Raw genomic sequence first — 19,250 nt, forward strand, 5'->3', positions numbered from 1 at the left:
ACACAATCTGTAACAATATTGTCTACTTAAATCGTCATGGTTGTAATCCCGCTGGTCTTGGTTTCAGCTGGAGGTTGTGGCTACCTCTGACTGCTGAAGCATTTCACCTACATTGGCAGTATTGAAGATGCATGTGTGGCACAGGGGTTATAGGGTGGCTGACATGGTTTGTGCTGGCTGTATTGGTAACACCCCTGAGATATTAGAGGTATCCATACTGATCCTGTACTCTGATGTCCTGCTCAATGCCTGAAGTGTTGTTGGTCTCTGGCAGTGCTGCATTAGTCGTCCAGTGACAGTGGCAATGGTATCCTGCTCTCTAATGTGGCTCCTTTTCCTGTCATGTTTTTGGTGAACAGTGCATTATGGAAGTAGAACTAGGAACATTTTTATGAAAAGGTCCTATTCATCCGCCCTCTCCCTGACTGATCTGACCAATTCATTTTGGTGCTGTCAATATCCAATTCCCATCAAGGCATATTGCTTAAAGGTCAGCAGCAGGGCGGCCACTTGGGATCATTATCAACATTTCCTGTGAGATGTCTTAAAGATGACCACTGTCCATCTTCCCTAGTGTATTTAATGTGTGTGTTTTCTCTGTAAGGGGAGTCCGGTTTCTTCTTTCTCATCTCCCTCACACTTCCTCCGGATCCATTGGACCCTCAGCACCCTGGGGAGCGTCTGTGTGGAGCCGGAGGATAGGTTTGTTACACATGGGGCACACGCTGCGGATCTCCAGCCACTTAAGCAGGCACCTGAAAGGATAACAACATTAACAGTTAGCTGAATAACACATCTTTAACAGCAACTTAACAGAATCCAGGAGTAAATGATACAGTAATTCACAAGTCAGAAACAACATCAAGTACAAAAAATAATAAGCATTACTGGGTTTACTGTAATCGATATTTTCTTATTTTAAATCAGATATTACATTTATTTGGTAGTTTTTCACATAACTTTTACACCTAAAAATAATAATAATAATGTTTTTTTATTATAACATAATTCTTGGTAAACGTATCTTTAAAATAAAATGCAAAAATGCTGTTTTGCCCTATTTACCATAAAGCAATAGTAAATAATAGTAAGACATTTAGGGAAACAAATAAGGTAGATGAGTAAAGTGATACAGATAACTAGGCTAGCCTGGCCCTTGTCTAAAGGTAAGAACATCGACTTAACGGCGCCTCTAAAGCTCACTAGTTGACATATTACATGTCGTTTGTTTAGTATGTTAAAAAAATAATAAAATAATAAGTCTAAAGCACATAGCTGCGGTTTTATTTGTGTGATATGTTGTTATTTATATTTGTTTGCAGGAACATTGGAGTCTGGACGTCGTCGTGAGGTTGCTAGGCAACCAGCGACCTGTTCTTAGGAGGCTAGCTGTTTATGCTAAGCTTAGCTAATCATTAGCAGACTGTAGATTATTTATTTTACAGACATGAGAATATTTTTTCCCCGCCTCATCTAATTTTCAACCCAGAAGGAGAAAAGTCATATTTCCCAAAATGCTGAACTATGTATTTACATGTATCTAATTTTAATAACAACACTCACTTCTTGTGAAATGCATGTGAGCATGGGCACACTCCCAGTTCATCTCTGGTCCTGAACTCTTCCAGACACACTGCACAGGTTTGCTGCAATAACAGACATAACAGCAAGGTTAGTTTAGGTGTGTCTGGCTTTTTTTGTTTGTTTGTTTGTTTGTTTGTTTGTTTTCTGCCTCCATCTCATCTCTATCCAACAGTGGGCTTGCATCTCAGCCAAGAGCAGCCGTTTGAAAATTCGAGCAGTGAATTAATTCAATTTGACCCAGATTGAGAGCACAACACAAATATAAGGCAAGCAAAAGAATGCTTTTATCTTAACTGTGTTTCCAGGTAACACGGCTATTTCAACCTTCCCATTGTACAATAACAGTGACTGGGCATTGAATTGAAAACCAAAATTACTCCCAACCACCACTGCAGCCTGGACAAAAAACAAAACAAAACTATGGACTCACAAGAGACAGAGACAGAGATCTTTTTATAATGCATTTTGAATGAGTGCAGTTATTCCTGGAGTCCTAAATTCTGCTACAAGAAGAGAGCCAAGCAGGCACTCTGACATGTTTCTTAAATGGCTGCATTTGAGATACAAGATATTTTCAGGACATCTCCTCTGAGTGTGTGTGTGTGTGCGGCATGCTAATCACATCTGAGAGGAGAAATTGATTGAGTTAACCAACCGAACCCTCCCAGCTCGTAATGGATCATGAGCTGGCACGGAAGCAGTGTGGGTGACATGAAATGTGTGCATCTGCCAGGTTTAAACTTGTATGTTTATCACAAGTGACGCTTTGCAGAAAGAGTGACTTACTCCTAGGAGGCTCAGTTTCTTGCTCGCTCCCTTCAGCACTACCTAGAGTTGGAAAAAAAAGGGAAAGAAAGGAGAGAAGGACTGGGTCATGTGAATGATGCGTCAGCACTATTATGTTGGCAGAAAATCTATGGCGTGAAACAAACACTTCAGATGGGTTCAATGTCCTGATGTGACTGGCTTAGCGTGGTGCGTACTCTTTTGTTTGTTGCATGGTTAAAACAAACACACACAAAAAACATTATGAATACGGATAATACAGACAGCCACAGCTGGAGTTTAACCTTCCCCGGAGCTAAAAACATTGTCACCAACTGTCACCACACCTACAGCTACACACTGTCACACCCTGCTACCTGCTGGGTTAGCAGATTTGAATCAGTATAGGTAATGACACATGGATGGAGTCAAGGTCATCTGGTTTCACAGTTGACGATAACAGTGTGAAATGCTATAGTAGTATTTATAAACTGCTTCAGAAGCTGGTGTTACATGTTCACCCACAGTGACAGTGACTGCAGTGACTTACCTCATTGTAACTGAACTGCTCCCTTGTTCCTTGTTGTTTCAACCTGAGAGAGGCAGAGAGATAACAACATCTGTATATTAGAAGTTAAACTACTGGTTCCCAACTTGGGGGTCAGGACCCGTCCAATGGGTCACATCTAAGGGTAGAAAATAAAATAAATAAATTCTGCCAAATGTCTATTCATTTTTTAGGACCACATTTATTCAAATGAACCAATCTCAGAAGAGAAAATCACACTTTGACTGACATATATAGACAGACATTATATACATGCAACAAGCAAGGGGTCACATTCATATTTATGCCAAGCGGTCAAAGGCACCAACGCGACATTGGGAACCATTTATCAAAACTCTGTAACAGCACTTGATTGATGACATTTTTATTTATATCATTGTGCGACCCAACAGATGCTGCATTTTTTAGGCCAGTAATTACTGATATTTTAGAACAAATCTTACAATAATATGTATTTTTTAGATAAAAAAGACACACATAAAAAAACATTTTTTAACTCTCTGTGGAGCGAACAATCATCCGCAATAGCAAAAGCAGTTGATAGGGCCATTGATTGGACCCTAGAGGGTTAAATCTTCTTTCAAATGTGGTAAGTGTGTACTTATTGATTTATTTGGCCACATGGGGGCAGCACAACAAGCTGTAAATACGATATTGACATAATATCACCTTATGAAGTTAATATGGCAAACGGGAGCAAATAGCTGCTTATTGACCATCCTGCAAGCATGGAGCAACATTAGCATTAATTTGAAGTTGAGCTTGTATCCGCTTGATGAATGTTAGTTATTCACTCTCCTTATTGTTTTTTGGTCTACCTAGATAGTCAGCTGGTTATTTGCTAGCTTTGTCTGTGTGGAGACAGTCTGCAGCATATAGTGGCTTTTAGCTCCTTTAACCGCTGCTCATGAGAGCCTTGAGACTGAATGAAAACAGAACATTATTTATTAATACTGGCGACCTTTTTCACATTACAAGTAATGATTTATTTCATTATTAATACAAACATTAGGCCAAGATAGTCATATGTGACTTTTGTAGTTTAAAAAATAAACTTTTAATTCTTGATTGATAAACTATGTAATAAAGACATAATGACCTCAAACAAATTTTTGTTACTTTTCTGCCCACACAGATATCTAGAATCTGCTAACAGTGACAGATATAGTGGCCACAACTTTTGCTGGTCCAATATATGTTATGATGTATGTTGTACATATCTATATACATAAATACAAGCATAGAATTATGTTTTTATATAGATTATAATAGCAGCTTTGGCCGTTTTGCCGGAAACACTCAATTTGCAAAACAAAATTTGCACCATAATTGCTGCTATCATGAATTAAGATCTTACCATAGTAGTTTAGCATAGATTTTTAATCTGCTGTTGCACACTGTGTTGCAATGCATGTTCAAACTGACAAAAGATTTTTAACTGGATTACACTCTTGCTGTAATGTCTCGTTTTGTACTTCCCACTTTTTTTTTTTTTTTGGTTCGTTTGTTTTTTTTCCACATTTTTAGTCACCCACTCAAACACTCTTCCCTTAAACTTCCTTTACCTACCTGAAAAGGTAGCAGCAGAAGATGAGACTGAGCATGAAGACGAAGAGGCCGATGCCCAGCACAATGACATACACATTGAGCGGGAGGTGATAGATGTCAGACGTCATGCTGCAGTAGTGTTCAGAACGCTGAGAACCCAAACCACACAGGCATCCTGCCAAGAAGAGTTTGCAGATACAGAATATAGACTCAGCACGCATTTACCGTGTAGGGTTAAAGTGAAGAATGTCAATGTGACTAAGTTTGATCTTAATTTAATCTCCTTCTATAATTTCTTATATGGTTAAAAGTGGGCAGTAAGTTATTCTGCGTGAGCCTCAGTGTTTTAAACTGAAACTAGAGAGCTACTGAAAAAAACAATATCCAATTTTGCAACTTCATTGTTTACTTTCCCGCTATAACCACCAAAACTCCCCCAAGACCTACAGTATTCATTTGTTAGTGCAGACAGAGCAAGTCTAGATTGTTAGGATAAACTTTAGATGGTGCAATTTGTACAGACAATTGCACTGTTATGAGTTTTGAGCAAGCTCTTGAGCTCAGTGAAAATCCTTTCCATTGTGAATAAAAAGTCAGCCATGCTGATTATTTGCAAACAGTATAAACCACATTTAAAATGTAGAGTGATGAGATGAAGCATCGTGGAAGAATCGTGGCAGAGAGGTAGAAGATTGTTGATCATTAACTACAACATGAATCTACGGCACCATTACAGGCTTTCAGTGCCACCGGGCTTTGAGTCTCTGGCTGCCAACTGATACAAAAGTGTGTATAAACGTAATAGTTGGTGTTTGTTTGGTTGCAGGTGTGTCCAGGGAGCTGGTGACTGGCACTGTGGTGGCAACTGAAGCGCTCAGGACTGCACGTTAATTGGCTGCGAACAAGACAAACATGGAGGGCAGACAGCACTTCCGCCACACCACCATCTGTTCATCAGACTCTATAGAGGTGACTAGTGGAGTGTGTGTGTGTGTGTGTGTTTGTGTGTGTGAGAGAGACAGCACTGGGGGATAAGGGGGTAGGGGTGTCTGTCTGCAAGCATTTGTAAGACAGAACTGTGTGTGTGTGTGTGTGTGTGTGTGTGTGTGTGTGTGTGTGTGTGTGTGTGTGTGTGTTGCAGGTGGCAGGGGATGGGGTGTATTAACTAGGATGAACTCAGGGGACTAAAGGACCATTTGGTAAAACAATAGCAGAGGAAGCCCCACTTCCACAGACCACATGTGTTCCTATTAATTTGCAGCAGGGATGTTCTTTGCCAGGCACTAAATGTCCATGTGTCTCTCTTTAGAGTGAATGAATGGGTACAGCTTGCACACTGTGGGGGGTATGGGTTGGATAATTTAACATGGCTGGGGGTTGGGGGGATTTACAAGGGGGGGGCGTTAGTGTAGGGAAGACCTAGGGTAAGCATAATGAGATGCAATTATAAACCAGACACATATGCACTGCAGAATCAGTCAACAGTAACAAAACAAGAATATAGGATTAGGTTAGAGAACAGGAAATCTTCAGGTTCTGTTGTCATAGTTGTCAAACAAACATGACCTTGAATGTGACATATTTTTAAACAAGGCTTCAACCCTCTCAACACTACATGGATCCCTTAAACTGGCAGCCAGAAACTAAGTTCATGGGTTTATGTGTTACAAATACACGTGCTACCCCCTCTTGTGTATTGGCAGACTGAACAAAAAATCCACTCACTTACCGTTACACCATTGGAATGGTTGCATGAAATTTGACTCCCAGGGCAGCAGCAGTATATTCAGGCCCTGTCAGGATAAGGCTGGAGATGAGCCAAGCTCGTGGGCCGGAACCCCGTACACTGGATCTGTTTGGACCCTGGATTTCAGGCCCCCTGACCTGGCTCGCTCTCTCGTCGTGTTGTGTTGGCTTTTCTCAAAACAACCATCAAGATTCTCAGATTTGCTCAGATTCCACAAATCCTCAGGAGGTGCGGTTTTGTTTGGCTCAGCAGTCTTTGCTGCCCAGCATTCCCAAATCTGGATTAACCACTCCGTGTAAAGATTGGGTGATCTGGGACTGAGGTTTGGACCTGGACCGAAGACCTCATGTGCTCCTGGATCCCAGTGAGGATGATGTCATCACAGGAGAGAGAAGAAGAGACAAAGAAATCTTGTTGAGAAGACAGGATTGTTTTTCAGATCCGTCATACCATGTGTTTATCAGGAGTTGTTATTGTGAAAAGCTGAATCGCACTTAGGCACAAATGTTATAAACACAGGCTGCTCGGGAACAGGAAATACTTACATTTCCAACAGAAAAGGCCCTCTTTGACTTCACTTTGCGTCTCCAGTAGCGTCCCCTTCACCAAATTCAATGACAGCCACCCTTCAAAGTGACAGTCCTCATCCAATGAAGGTAATTATCGGGCATTAGTCCGTGCTTTGTCTTCCTCCCAAAGCTGCTTTTTTTTTTTTTTAACAGAGGAGGATTTTCACAAGTCTCATCCCCCTCTCCTCTCCTCTGTTGTGTCCTCCTCCAGTCCTCTGATCTTGCAGTGGGTATTCCTCCTCAGTATACAAGGCAAAGATATGCTTCCCTCTAAAGCCCAAACAAAGTGAGGACAGCTCCATGCAGTCAACAACAGTCCTCTAGCTGGTTTTGGTATTTTGCTGGTGAGTGTTGTGTGTTTGTGTGTCAGTCAGTGTGTGCGTGTGCAGGGGGTGGGTGGGAGGGGGGATCCTACTCTCCCCCTAACCATCTGCTCCTTCAATTGAGAAAAAAAAAAGAAGAAATCAGAGACAAAGACAGTGTGTGTGCACGAGTGTGTCTGCGTGTGTCGTTTTTTTTTTTTTAGTCTCTCCCACCTCCAGCTGGCTTTGTCATGGCAGGCTTCCCTTCTTCCTTTTTCAATCCTTAATGGTGCTCAGAGAGAGCCTGCTATTCGCCTTTCCCCTTCCTCCCCTCGCTCCTGCTCTGCTCTGCCTTGGGTTTGTAAACAGATCTCTGCTCATGTGACCAGCCGTTTTGCCTCGCAACTCTCCTCTCCGTCAGCCCTCCCTCTCTACCTCTGTCCTCCAATCTGTAGGCAGAAGGAAGGCAGAATGAGCCAGACACTGACGAATGAGGCGCCTGCAAGCATGCTGATGTGTATGTGTCTGTATGCGCACACCCCTGTGCATGTATATGTGTGTGAGAGAGAGAGAGACAAGAGAGACATTTGCAGCAAAGTCAAGGGAGGCCTTGGTCAGTAACATGCGCATGGCTGATGTCCTGACAAGCAAAACAAAGCCATTTGTGTGAAGTAGAGGTCAGCAAACGAAGAAATGACGCAACCTCAGCCTCCATTTCCTTCCTTCGTTCATACACAGATTGTATTTTTAGAGCTACGGCAGGTTTTCTCTGAAGTTTGCTTTGATTGATCTATATATAAACATCATGTCATTCTTATGCAGAGGAACAATGAGGCAGGTAGAGCAAGGAGGGAGAGGGGAGGAGGCATCTCTGTTGACAGACATACCAGAAGAAATGAAAGGAGATATAAAGGGCAAATGATATCAAGAGAAAAAGAGGGAGACGCAGAGAGTAAAATCACAGCCCTGGACAAAGACGTCCACCCCCACACAAGCGGTCCTGGCTGCCAATTCGCTGAGGGAGAGAACAGCTGCTGGGCTACTGGGCGAGATGTGAGACGGTCAAGGGGAGTGCTGCTCCACCAATCCCCACGGGGGAGGGAGGGAGAGGCTTCAATGGGACCCATGCCATTTTCATTCACACCCCCCCCCCCCCCCCCCCCCCCCCCCCCCCCCCCCCCCCAGCCCTCCTCCCCTCCTCTAGTAATGACATTACTGCTCAATACTGAGGAACAGCTGGATTGACCGCACAGATGCATGAGCGCAAATACAGCTCTTAATACACTGCATGCATTGTTGGATGAATTCAAAAATATTGTAGCTACAGGGTCGTGTTGCCATTGTTGCTGCATGAAGGATGGTGGTTTTGTTAAAAGCCTTCCCTCTTCCTCTTCCTGAAGATCTACAGTATATGAAAATGTTCTTGTTATATATATTAAAATAATGGAACTGCTGTTAAAGGCCTTTTCAAACATTGAAGAGAACTCCTCAGTGTTTGAATGAGCAGGGTTTTACCAGAGAGTGACTGCTGAAACTGGCAACCGAGAAAAAAAAAATGAGGGAGTGAGCGAGATGCAAATGCTGACCTTGTTTTTTTAGTGACATGTAAATTGTTTTGGTTGTCACAACCTCTTCTTTTTGCATGAATCATATGTTTGATTGTGATTCGGAATACAGCAGCATTGTAGGGTTATCTGTTCGTGACAAGGTTTAAAACCTGATGTGGTGAGGTGTAGCAGTGTTGTTATTTCTTTACATGATTCTGACAAAGACTAAGAAACTTTTCGTAACTTTTTTCTCAACTGGGGCCACTGTAGCCATAAGTGGCTGTCAGAAAACTGACTTCTTAATGTCAGGTACACAGCAATATTTATCTTATGTTAGCTAATATTAGCCACTATAAGCTAATGGTCATACCAGACCAAGTAGGGCATCAGGGGCATCAGCCAAACTTCTAAATGTCTTGACTTGAGCAAAGTCATTTCAACTTTCCAGTTTCTCAAGAAGATGGTGTTATTTCCTTTTCCTTTCTTTTTATCTCTTTCAAAGTTAACACATAGTCTTGCTTCGAAGCAAGCCACATATGAACCACGTTAACACTTTCAGGGGATATTTATGATGGTCAGTTGAGAGCAACACAAACATTCATTAGTGCTGTTATCAATAAGAACTCGCCAGAGTGCTGTAATAATACTTTACTATCAAACATTTACAGCAGCTCTATTTCTGCAAACAAGAATTTACAGACTTCAGATATTTGCTAAGCTCTGTCCCTCAGAGAGAAGTGGCAGAGTGAGTGTTTAGCAATTCATGACTTGTAGATAAAACATAGTTGTAACAAGAATAAGAACACATTTGGGGCTACATTAAGCCCTTCTGGATAAACTGTATGTGAAGCAAAAATATCTTAACAATCTCCCCTCATTTTGTGTGTACAGTTTTTGAGTACTGTACCATCAGTCAAACTATGTATTGCACTTCATTCAGTTTACATAAAATGATAATAATTCAATTCTACTAGATCTAACAAACTTGCCAAATTTACTAAACATAAAGTGAGAAACAAAATCATTCCTGAAACTCTGAAACAATATAATAGTCTGAAAGTTATAAAGGAGCCAGTTCAAGCTTTTGTTTGTCCTTTTGAACTCTTCAGACCTTACTGTAATACACTGCCCATTCCTTTTTCTCCATGTCATGGGTGTGTCCCTTTAGAAATCCATTTGCTGCTCCATTGGCCTCTCCATTCATTATGCCATTATTTTCGCCATCCATGTGGTCCTTTTTCAGAGCCAGAGCTGGCTTACAGGTGTGCCAGTTCCATAAAACTTTATTCATATCATCCTGGGCCCTGATACCCAGAAGCTTTTCTTCATCGCTTTTCTTCTTCTCTCCGTCTTCGTCGTCACTTTCATTGCTGGAGCGATTGTGGTGGAAGTTGTGCATCTCTCCACTGATGTTATCAAAGTACTGGTGGATGCAAACCTTGGCAAAACTCTTGGCATGCTCCTTACAAGTGTCGTCGAACATCTTGCGCTCAATGTCAATGTAATGAGACCAGTACTTGGTTTTGAGGAAGGCCGCTTGATTAAAGCATGGTCGAATAGCTCGGATCAGGAAGGCCGTGAAGGTCATCATGAGCAAAAACATCCATCCACATGCCTGTAAAATAGAAACATTATTAAATACCATTTTTATCATTCAAAAATCATACTACAGATATGAAAAAAACAACAGAGAAATTGACTTTTACAAGAGAATCTGGTTCATTTTGACTCCTTGACCAACACTTGTAACTGTGTTTTTTGTTGTATTAAAGGCGGAAGTCCAAAATGTGTTTACCCCAGAGCTCATTAACACAATCTGTATATCAATAGACTTTTTAGAGACACATTACTTTTAAGCCTGTATAATTGCCCTTCGGCAGATCAAAGCCCTAAATAACAGTGTGGGTGTTTTTGGATGGATTGAAATAGGTCCCAGTTCCATGAATAATAAATTTAGAGGCTTATCTATCCCTCTAATAAGCGAAAAGGAAAGCTTCAGTGAGCTCAAAGTGTAAAGCTAGAGTTGTGTGGGGAGAATTAAGTTAACTGCAGTTTTTGAGGAATAAAACAAGGAAAGTCAAATCTGCTTAGTCATCATTTCCTGTGATGAAGTTGGTAAAACTGCCATTTGGAAGTGTCCCAACTTTTGGCTACACTTACAGCATATTTGATATGACTATGAAAAAAAAACAAAAAACATTTATTATCTTTTCATTACTTTTATAGTGAAAGACTCCCCAAATACTAAAAACACAGTGAATGATGAAACAATATTTTCATTATTATTATATATTTAGTAGTCCTACTTCTACTGAGGGCATGACTAGTGCCTTCAATAGCCCTTTGTCATGTCATTTTCACTTGTCAAGTGTTACTAATTACATTAATGTTGCAATTCTATTTCAGTGTCCCAGTAGGCCATGGCAGTGCATGCACACCAGGACTCTGACACTAAATCATTCATTTTAATATTTGTTTCCACTTTGCTCAATGTGACGTGTCGAAATGTATTCTTTAAAAAAGGTCCAGGGTAGCTCTGACCTGATGACAGCTTGCCCTCATTAAGTGGTCTTGTTTCTGTCAGCTAGCTAACCCTGCTGACCCCAAATTAAAATAATCATGCTCGGTTCAAGCTCATAGCAGCAGCCACTTGCTTTGACCTCATATTCTAGCCAGAATTTTTTGTTTGTTATTCAGATGTGCTATTTAAATAGTCTTGTCATTTGTCTCAGGTTTGACTCTGTCAGGTTGGTCCACTAATGACCTCTCAGTTTAAGTGGAGAAAAAAAAATCTGCCGTGATACCTGTGATATACACTTGATGTATCGTGATGCTGCCACTCTTATTTCCTGATTCTCAAATAGGTCTTTGCATGGAATCCTTGCCAGCAGTTTTAACTTCTCCGCTTCTGACATCTCGTTCACAAAACTGTAGTTCCCAAACCTGTCAATATCCAAGTTGACGCTGAAAGCACAGAGGAAGCTCTTCCCATCCATGAGAGTGACAGACACCCATACTGCTGGTGCTATCAAGGATCTCTGTGTGATCGAACAAAACATGTAGCGAAGGATTGTTGGATCCTTCCTCCGTTTTCCTGTGGGTCTTTTCCACTCCTCTGCGAGCACTGATACATTATTATTCAATACAAAACCTAACAGAAAGAACCATATAGGTGGAATGATGAGCAGTCCGATCCCATAGGTGTAGTTGTATTCTGGCATACAGGGGCAGCTGAACTCAAAGACAGAGTACATCTGTGCACTGGCCAATGCCATGATACCGCAGATTCCATTCATAAAAGATTCCTGGTTGGATTGGAGGAACTGGAACATCATACGAAATTTATCCATCTTGGGAGATGTGGTAGATTTTTAATTTAGATGGAATCAAATCTGTAAAAAGATATACATTACATTACATTACATTACATTGCATTTAGCAGACGCTTTTATCCAAAGCGACTTACAGAGGAGGACATACGGAGGATATACGTGTTCAATCGGTGAAGAAGAGGTAGACAAGGCACCACAGTATGCTGATTCATGTTACATTATGTTGCACATAATTCACTCGAGAACCAATGTATTGAGTTATCAGGTCGCTTTCTGACAAAAGCAAATTTCTACAGGGATTATGAGTTGTAACTAATGGCTTTATTAATGGTTAATCAATTGTTTACTAATGTTTTATAAAATATTAATAAGCCATTGATAACAAATTTGAAACAATGAAATATCTCTCTGTTGATATTATAAATGGTAGCTAACAAAAAGCCAAAGGTTTCTCACTTTCTAATAAGCCAACAGAAAAGTTAGTAGGTCATTGATAAGAAATTTAAATAACTCATTAATAAAGAGTGCTTACAATCTTTCAAATGAGTGATAAGTCTTTGTCTAGATGCTCTGCACCCTCCACAAGTCTGGAGGTTCAACAGCCAGAGATATTTTTCATAACCCAGGACACCTAAAGTTGTTCTCATTAATGGCTTATTTAATACATTATTCTATAAAGAAGCCCTTTATGAAGAGTGACAGTGCTAAAGTCCAGTATGACTTATGACTAATTATAAACCAGTTTTCATACAGGAATATCCCAGTTTCACCAGCTTTACAAAGATACGACAATATCAGGCATCCATAGATTGATCAAAAATTAACATCACACACTTACCTATATTCTGAAGAGTGGATGAGCAAAAGCAAATGAAAAATTCATATGACGACAATGTCAATAGTAAATAACTTGTAGTTCTTTATATAGTTATCAGACATGGTAGCTCTGACCGACTGACAGGTGTTTCTCGAAGTATCTGCGGTGCTGTTCAAACCCAACCACATCATCTGTCATCATGCCCCTCCCTTCACTGGTGTTTACTAGTGATGTAACAAAAGATCTCATTCAGCCCAGACTTTCTCAGAAGTAAACATGTTGCAGCGTTAAAAAAAACATTACCAGTTCAGTTCTTTCACATTTCACATTGTCTTTTCTTATTAATAGAAATGTAGTATTGATGAGTGTAAACTCAAGTTAGATGAACCTCTGGGATCAGGGATTGTCCGGCTGTAGCCATAACAATCCAGACATGCAAAAATGGTCTCAAAGCATTCAAATATCTGTGGTTTTGGCTGTAGAATTTGGTTGTTGACTAAGAGGTGAAGGTGAATCTGTTTCCATTTGTTTAATCAGAACCAAATGAATCAAGGGACAATAGTCCATCGCGTGCAAAAATTGTATTTATTAAATCTCCAGGGGATTTTTTAAACTTTATTTCACATGGCTCTTTGAACTCAACTGCACTTACTGAATGAAGCAGAGCTCGACAAACCAGTTAGAAGTCCACAAGAGGATGAAAGGCAGGGGCTCTACTATTCATAGACACAAACCATTTTCCACACATAGTTTTTAACAATAGTATGAGGTCTAATGTTTTGTTCTTTATTATGTGAAATAATATGTCATTTAAACTATTTATGATTCATTTAGTGACTCAGAGTAAATAGTTTTTTTCAAACTATTCTGAATATGCAGTTAAACTCAGGAAGTGTGTTATCTGTTTTCTTCTCTATATTGCACAGGAAAGTGTCACAGCAGAGCACATGGGCAGGGTGTGCAGGAAATAAGTCACGGAAGACAACCTACAACTACATCTAAAATAGGAAGAGATCACTGAGCCTGTCGCTGTGCAAGGTTAGTCTTGTACTTCCTCCTTTGTACCTATTAACACATTACCGAAACGTTGCACTATTGAGATAACTGATCACTTCTTTTGGTACGTATTTTTCTCTTTCTTTTTTACTGTTTCGTGCAATAATAAATGGTGTTTGATATACAATGTAATTAGAGAAATTAGTCCAAAGGATGCTTCCAGGGCATTGAGGAAGTAGCTTCTTTCGTACTTGCATCATTGTGAAATTTGCAAGCAGGAATATTTCTCATTGAGCATTTTTACACGATTGCATGTATTTTTTATTCAATCTTTTGTTTTTACATATTTCAAAGAACACTAATGCACCTTTTGAAATCACTGGAATTATTTGTAACTATTATTTACACTTATTCACAGACAGTATTGAAGATGCAAGATACTCTGCTGCGTGTATTTGTGGTGGCTCTGAGTCTCCTAACATATCCGAGGGATGACTCCGGGGTTAAGGAATGGGATGATATCACCACAGTAGGCGTGCAAAAGTCTGAAGAGAGTCTGCTGAGAGGAGAGAAACTGAACCACGAAATGGCACCTGTCAGTGAGGAAATGACTCAAGTCCATACTGACAAGGGAGGGTTTGTAGATGATGTAAAAAACCATCCCATGGAACAAAATCAGTCTGATCCACTTGTTACTGAAAAGGATAAAATGCCAGTCATAGAAGATGTGACTGTCACCAAACACGATTCAGAGGAAGGAAGTGCTGATCACAAATTACCAGAAGGAGAAAATGTTATAACAAATTTGGAGTCAAGTACACCACAAAACTCCAAAAGTGAACCTGAGAAGGCCCCTGAAAAGCAAAAGGGAGAAGACATCCAGACTGATGGCCCTTTTAAATACCCAAGAAGTCCACAAGGACAACAAGAAAATCCTGAGGAGAAGGAAGGGCCCAGTTCCAAAAAACAAGAATCATCTCAGTCGCACCTTCAAACCAAGACATCAGAAAATGAAACTTCAGGGAAGGCCATTGTTGACTGGGAGAAGGATTACCTTTGGTATATATGGAACGCGTTCTCTATCATTTCCATGATCCGCTGGTTGAGGAAATACCTGGGGAGACATTCCCAAATTGAACAAGAAGATATTAGGGCCTTCCCAGTGACCTGCACTGCAGACAAAGTGCCTTTACCGGACAGCGACACTCTGCAGCAATTTCATTCGAAATATATCAAAGTCACGTCCGATAAGAAGTGGAGAGATTTTTTGGAGGGGTTTGCAAATGATCTACTGGCTGCCATGAGGACTGTCTGTGATAGTAATGGCGGGATGGTGATTGAGGACTTTCAGATGGTGGATATGTATAATATCATCGTCCCCTTTACCCCACCTGATCCGTATAGTTTTCAGTATCTGCTGTGGAACAATCAGGCGAGTGACCTGCTGCCAGATATGCAAGTCTGTGGTCAAGTAAAACTGGTGGAAAATAAGAAAATCCAAAATAGCTGCCCTTGTCAGTCTCCTGATGCAGATGATATGGTTTGCCTGCTGCATTGTGACACTGAGAAAGTGAAGACAAAAATGACTGATGTTTGTGATGGCATTCTTTGCATGAAGAACTCCCCATTCCTGTCACAATCACAGGTTACCAGATGGTTTCAGAGCACTATCAAACAAGCATGGGCACAGATTTCACACAAGTATGAGTTTGAGCTGAACATTTGCTACATTTATGCTCCAGGTGCTCTATTAATTCGATTCAAATCAGGGAAGAAGATTAGCTTCAGTATGAATCCTGTGGTTAAATTAAACACCGATGCTCATTTCTTTGTTACTCCTTGCTTTCCAGACAACTTTGATACTTTCTGGAGTCTCTCCCTTACCAACTATGAAGATCAACTCTTAGGCCACATTGCTAAACGCCTGCCTGAAAACTCATGCCACAGTCAAACGCTTGAAATTGCACTTTTCCTACACAAGAGACAGACTGCACTATCAGGAAGTAGTGCACTCAAGGATTTTCATTTTAAAACTGCACTAATGCATCTGCTTTTGACCAAAGACCCTTCAGAGTGGAAACCCAAATATGTGGCTTGTAGGTTACAAGATTTGCTGGTCTTCATGGAGAAGAGCCTTGAGACAAGGCTGCTGAACCACATTCTTATTGGGAACCCTTTAATGCAGAAGCTCATTGAACTCCCTGCTGAGTTTACTCAAGCAAAGACTGTGAATCTCTTCCATCCCCTTGTGGTACACAACTGCATCTACAGAAATGCTGCACTGCATTTCCAGGAAGTGCTTAGAAACGCACACATGCTGATACATGATTATGTTGATCAGTGTAATTCTGTATCACTCATACAAATTCAGTTTTGAAAACTTGAGGTACAAATTTATATTACAGCAATAAATGAGTCATGTTTATTCAAGCTGGAAGAGTACAAAAAAACATTACTCCAAAAGCACAAGACTTTAAAATTTGGATCATTTCCCCACATGGTAAGTTTTATTCAGTAATCATCCTTCCAGTAGCTTAGGAAGTCTTCATGCTCGGCCATGTCAGTGTCCTCCAAACTGAATGTGTCAGCGGCAAAGGATTTCATCTGAGGTTCAAGCGCCACAGAGCCATCCGTGCTGCTCAAGTCGACCTTCCAAGAGTGGCTGGTGATTATATTCCTAGAAGCTGTTGAAAGGGGCATAAATGTCATTTTGTGAAAGTAGCAGTCAGTAGAGTCATTTTACACCTCAACTCTGCAGACTCTTGACTAGTTAATATTGCCTGGTTCCACTCCGAGGGGTCTTTCGTCAAGATTTTCTGTAGTTTGCAACACAAGGGAAAAAACCTACCCTTGGGCTGTACTGAGCAGGTAGCTTCACAGCAGGTGCACACAGAGTCATCCCCATAGAGCTCCTTCCACCTATGAACAAGGTTATTGGGTCATGACCACACCAGGATGTTACGTCAGTGCAGTAACCACAGGTGGCAAAGACAAGCTTAGTGTGTTTGTCATCAAGCACACACAGCAAGACACTCAAAAAGAAGGCTCCTGCACCTCTGGAGCTAGAGTCTACTCACTTTTTGCTAGTAGAATCGTAATTGCAAGCCTTCGAACTCTGAGTTGGAGTCAGTTCCCCCAGAGAGATATCACAGTGCATGTAGAGTTGCTGAAAACATTGGGTTTCTGTGTTAACATTTTTATCTGACAGTGTAGATCTTTGTACCACTTGCTTTTGACAGTACCTTTGAAGACGAAGTGGAAGCCTGGTCCTTGAAAATCAGTGCACCCACAGAGAATTTCTGCACCATCTTTGAGGAACCAGTGAGGAACTTTGACTGGTAGCTCACCTTGCCATCAACCATACAGCTACAATGAGAATGCATGTTATTTATAACCCACACCCATTTCTAACCAATGCATGCATGCATTTTATTCTGAAAGAAAAAAAATCTTACCCTTGGTTGTCTATGACTGTATATTTAGGATTTGCGTTAGAGTCTTGGGATGCAGTCATGAAGCACTTGTTGATGTACAGCCTCTGAAGTCCAGATTGGGCTGTGCCATCTGGTTTCTTTGCTTCAAAGTACATTGGCTGGCCCAAGGTAAAGGTTTTGGTCCCAGTAACCTCTATCCCTGATGCTGTGACAGAAGGAGACATTGGTCAGTGAACAATTTTATATACCTACAAATTAAGAGCTGCTGCATAGATTGCATTTTGATTGTTGAAAATGTCAGCTGTATGAGATTACTTGTAATTGAATTGTCTGCTTATCTTCAAATGCTTAAGACAAACCTGGCTATGGTGGCATGAATGAAATTATAATGTTGTATGAAATAAAGTGTCTCCAGCTATGCATTGATTTTGAATGCAACTTTCCTATTGGATGCAATTACAGGCATGGGTTATGTCAAGGTCAAGTCCTACTGTAGCTTTGTCAGTTTCCTTCCTTCTTAAGTTACTTGCCTGATAAGTGAAACCATTTTCTACCAACTGTTAGTTACATCAAGATAGGCCAACATTTTGTAGTAGACTTCTAGCAAAGTTGAGTTTTAGATATCTTTATACATTTAAGTTATGACTTAAGACAGTGTTAAAGGCCTGCTCTTGTTTCAGTCATCTAAATATTTTAAATCTTAAATACTGGCCAACTGCATCACATGACAAGAACGCTAGCACCTGTGAACTGTGAACCCGAACACCTATGAAGTCATGGGAACATACCATCTTGAGGAGTAAGGGTGAAACTACTTTTTGGTTGGAGTGCTTTGTAAATTGTGCCTCCCTGCGACACAGGATAAAAGCCAACTTTAAAGGCGTTGAAAAACCTGTAATACAGTGAAAACTTGCATTAAGAAAATTTCCTTTTACAAACAAGTGATGAAAAATCCTTAATTCAGATGTAGGCTAGCCCATTAAATGCAGGTACCTCTGTAGTGATTAGTCAAAAGCAAAAATCTTACAGGTCAAAACTAGACACTAAAAGGCTTACCTAGGAAATGTACACTCCAGGGGAATGTTAAATGGCAACTCCCTTAAGACTGGACCAGGTGGTGAGTATTTGAGCGCATTACGAAACAACAGATTATCTGCATTATTCTGGAATATAAAGATTTTGGTTGTAGTTTCTCAAAATAACAGAAATGTGTAAATATTGAAAAAACAAAAAGAACTTTACCTCTTTCACAAAGCCACAGTCATTTTTTAGGAGGTACAGAAAGTAGTAGTGTTCCTTGGTACCACGATTAACAGGACAGGTGCCTAGTTTCAGATTTTTGTATGCACCCTTAGTCTTAAAGACCTCTCTTCTGACTCTTACATATAGTCTGTCAACGTGGCACAAGACTTCAATTATCTGTGGTCTAGTTGTTCCAGCTGTGGTAGCAGGGGCAGCAGTGGCAAGTAACATTTCCTTGACTGAGGAAGGGAGGGGTCTTGCACCCTTTTCTGGCTTGAAAACCTCTTTCTGAACCTGGGAGGCTGAGATCACCTGATACTCAGGAACCTTCTTTGCATCAGGCGTTGAAGGTGATGACTTCAAGGCTCGAGAATTGGGTGCAGGCGCTCGTGGAGTTTTTTCACCAATCACTGTCTTCATTCTTTCCCACTCTAAGTCAGGATCTTGCACAAACAGGCCATACCCAACTCCACTTCTAAACTGAACAGAAGAACAAAGAAATAATAACAAAAGCCCAGCATGCTTCAGTGCCATTTTGACTCCAGCAGGTGCTCCCCCCTCACCTGAACAGTGTCACAGAAGTGTTTCACCTGGCTTTTATACTCTGCAATCAGGAGAAATCCCACAGCTGCTGCAAATGCCAATCAAGAACAACCAATGAGAGTAATATTCACGATTAACAGGCTATCCTTTTTCTTTATCTGTTACAAATACCAGTGTGGGTTTGTAAACTATATCATAATGTGACATTTCCTTCTCCGTTCCAATTCAAAGGCATAATGTGGAAAATAAAGTATTA

The 19,250-nt window shown here is 40.6% G+C and overlaps 4 protein-coding genes across 7 annotated transcripts; 1 reads left to right on the top strand and 3 right to left on the bottom strand.

Moving 5' to 3' along the window:
* Nucleotides 1–13: 13 nt before the first annotated feature.
* On the bottom strand, nt 14–7,456 carry LOC104921611 (RING finger protein 122). The gene is made up of 7 exons (XM_010734198.3): nt 6,758–7,456; nt 6,195–6,566; nt 4,487–4,640; nt 2,900–2,942; nt 2,371–2,412; nt 1,564–1,646; nt 14–755 (listed from the first exon to the last, which is right to left on the bottom strand). The coding sequence occupies exons 2-7, from the start codon at nt 6,217–6,219 to the stop codon at nt 635–637; spliced, it is 468 nt and encodes a 155-aa protein (XP_010732500.1). The 5' UTR covers nt 6,220–6,566; nt 6,758–7,456; the 3' UTR covers nt 14–634.
* LOC104921609 (inositol 1,4,5-trisphosphate receptor-interacting protein) lies at nt 1,047–16,225 on the top strand. 4 transcript variants are annotated; one of them, XM_027283658.1, is made up of 4 exons: nt 1,047–1,166; nt 5,292–5,434; nt 13,706–13,899; nt 14,194–16,225. In XM_027283658.1, the coding sequence occupies exon 4, from the start codon at nt 14,206–14,208 to the stop codon at nt 16,150–16,152; it is 1,947 nt and encodes a 648-aa protein (XP_027139459.1). In that variant the 5' UTR covers nt 1,047–1,166; nt 5,292–5,434; nt 13,706–13,899; nt 14,194–14,205; the 3' UTR covers nt 16,153–16,225. The 4 variants fall into 4 exon arrangements, with proteins under 4 accessions (XP_027139459.1, XP_027139461.1, XP_027139460.1 ...); XM_027283660.1 differs by lacking the exon at nt 1,047–1,166 and having other exon boundaries at nt 4,647–5,434; nt 14,198–16,225; XM_027283659.1 differs by lacking the exon at nt 1,047–1,166 and having other exon boundaries at nt 4,647–5,434; nt 13,706–13,817.
* On the bottom strand, nt 6,916–12,195 carry calhm1b (calcium homeostasis modulator 1b). The gene is made up of 3 exons (XM_010734219.3): nt 11,435–12,195; nt 9,747–10,245; nt 6,916–7,532 (listed from the first exon to the last, which is right to left on the bottom strand). The coding sequence occupies exons 1-3, from the start codon at nt 11,978–11,980 to the stop codon at nt 7,501–7,503; spliced, it is 1,077 nt and encodes a 358-aa protein (XP_010732521.2). The 5' UTR covers nt 11,981–12,195; the 3' UTR covers nt 6,916–7,500.
* On the bottom strand, nt 16,175–19,033 carry zp3c (zona pellucida glycoprotein 3c). The gene is made up of 8 exons (XM_010734194.3): nt 18,452–19,033; nt 18,266–18,372; nt 17,998–18,101; nt 17,231–17,414; nt 17,018–17,141; nt 16,853–16,941; nt 16,624–16,694; nt 16,175–16,459 (listed from the first exon to the last, which is right to left on the bottom strand). Exons 1-8 carry the CDS (start codon nt 18,983–18,985, stop codon nt 16,287–16,289), a joined length of 1,386 nt encoding a protein of 461 aa, XP_010732496.2. The 5' UTR covers nt 18,986–19,033; the 3' UTR covers nt 16,175–16,286.
* Between the last annotated feature and the right edge of the window lie 217 nt (nt 19,034–19,250).

This window comes from Larimichthys crocea, chromosome X (assembly GCF_000972845.2).
Source record: "Larimichthys crocea isolate SSNF chromosome X, L_crocea_2.0, whole genome shotgun sequence".
NCBI classification, from domain to species: domain Eukaryota; kingdom Metazoa; phylum Chordata; class Actinopteri; family Sciaenidae; genus Larimichthys; species Larimichthys crocea.

What these genes read in the sequence shown, in the direction of transcription:
- LOC104921611 (XM_010734198.3), bottom strand. Translation starts at nt 6,219, where the DNA reads ATGCAACCATTCCAATGGTGTAACG. An exon ending in TTCTGCTGCTACCTTTTCAG is followed by an intron (nt 2,943 to 4,486) that starts GTAGGTAAAGGA and finishes TGCCTCTCTCAG; the next exon opens with GTTGAAACAACAAGGAACAA. An exon ending in TCACATGCATTTCACAAGAA is followed by an intron (nt 756 to 1,563) that starts GTGAGTGTTGTT and finishes TTATCCTTTCAG; the next exon opens with GTGCCTGCTTAAGTGGCTGG.
- calhm1b (XM_010734219.3), bottom strand. Translation starts at nt 11,980, where the DNA reads ATGGATAAATTTCGTATGATGTTCCAGTTCCTCCAATCCAACCAGGAA. An exon ending in ACATCAAGTGTATATCACAG is followed by an intron (nt 10,246 to 11,434) that starts GTATCACGGCAG and finishes TCTATTTTACAG; the next exon opens with GCATGTGGATGGATGTTTTT. An exon ending in GGAATGGGCAGTGTATTACA is followed by an intron (nt 7,533 to 9,746) that starts GTAAGGTCTGAA and finishes TTCTGCCTACAG; the next exon opens with ATTGGAGGACAGAGGTAGAG.
- LOC104921609 (XM_027283658.1), top strand. Translation starts at nt 14,206, where the DNA reads ATGCAAGATACTCTGCTGCGTGTATTTGTGGTGGCTCTGAGTCTCCTA.
- zp3c (XM_010734194.3), bottom strand. Translation starts at nt 18,985, where the DNA reads ATGGCACTGAAGCATGCTGGGCTTTTGTTATTATTTCTTTGTTCTTCT. An exon ending in ACTGTGGCTTTGTGAAAGAG is followed by an intron (nt 18,373 to 18,451) that starts GTAAAGTTCTTT and finishes TTTATATTCCAG; the next exon opens with AATAATGCAGATAATCTGTT. An exon ending in CTGGAGTGTACATTTCCTAG is followed by an intron (nt 18,102 to 18,265) that starts GTAAGCCTTTTA and finishes ACTGTATTACAG; the next exon opens with GTTTTTCAACGCCTTTAAAG.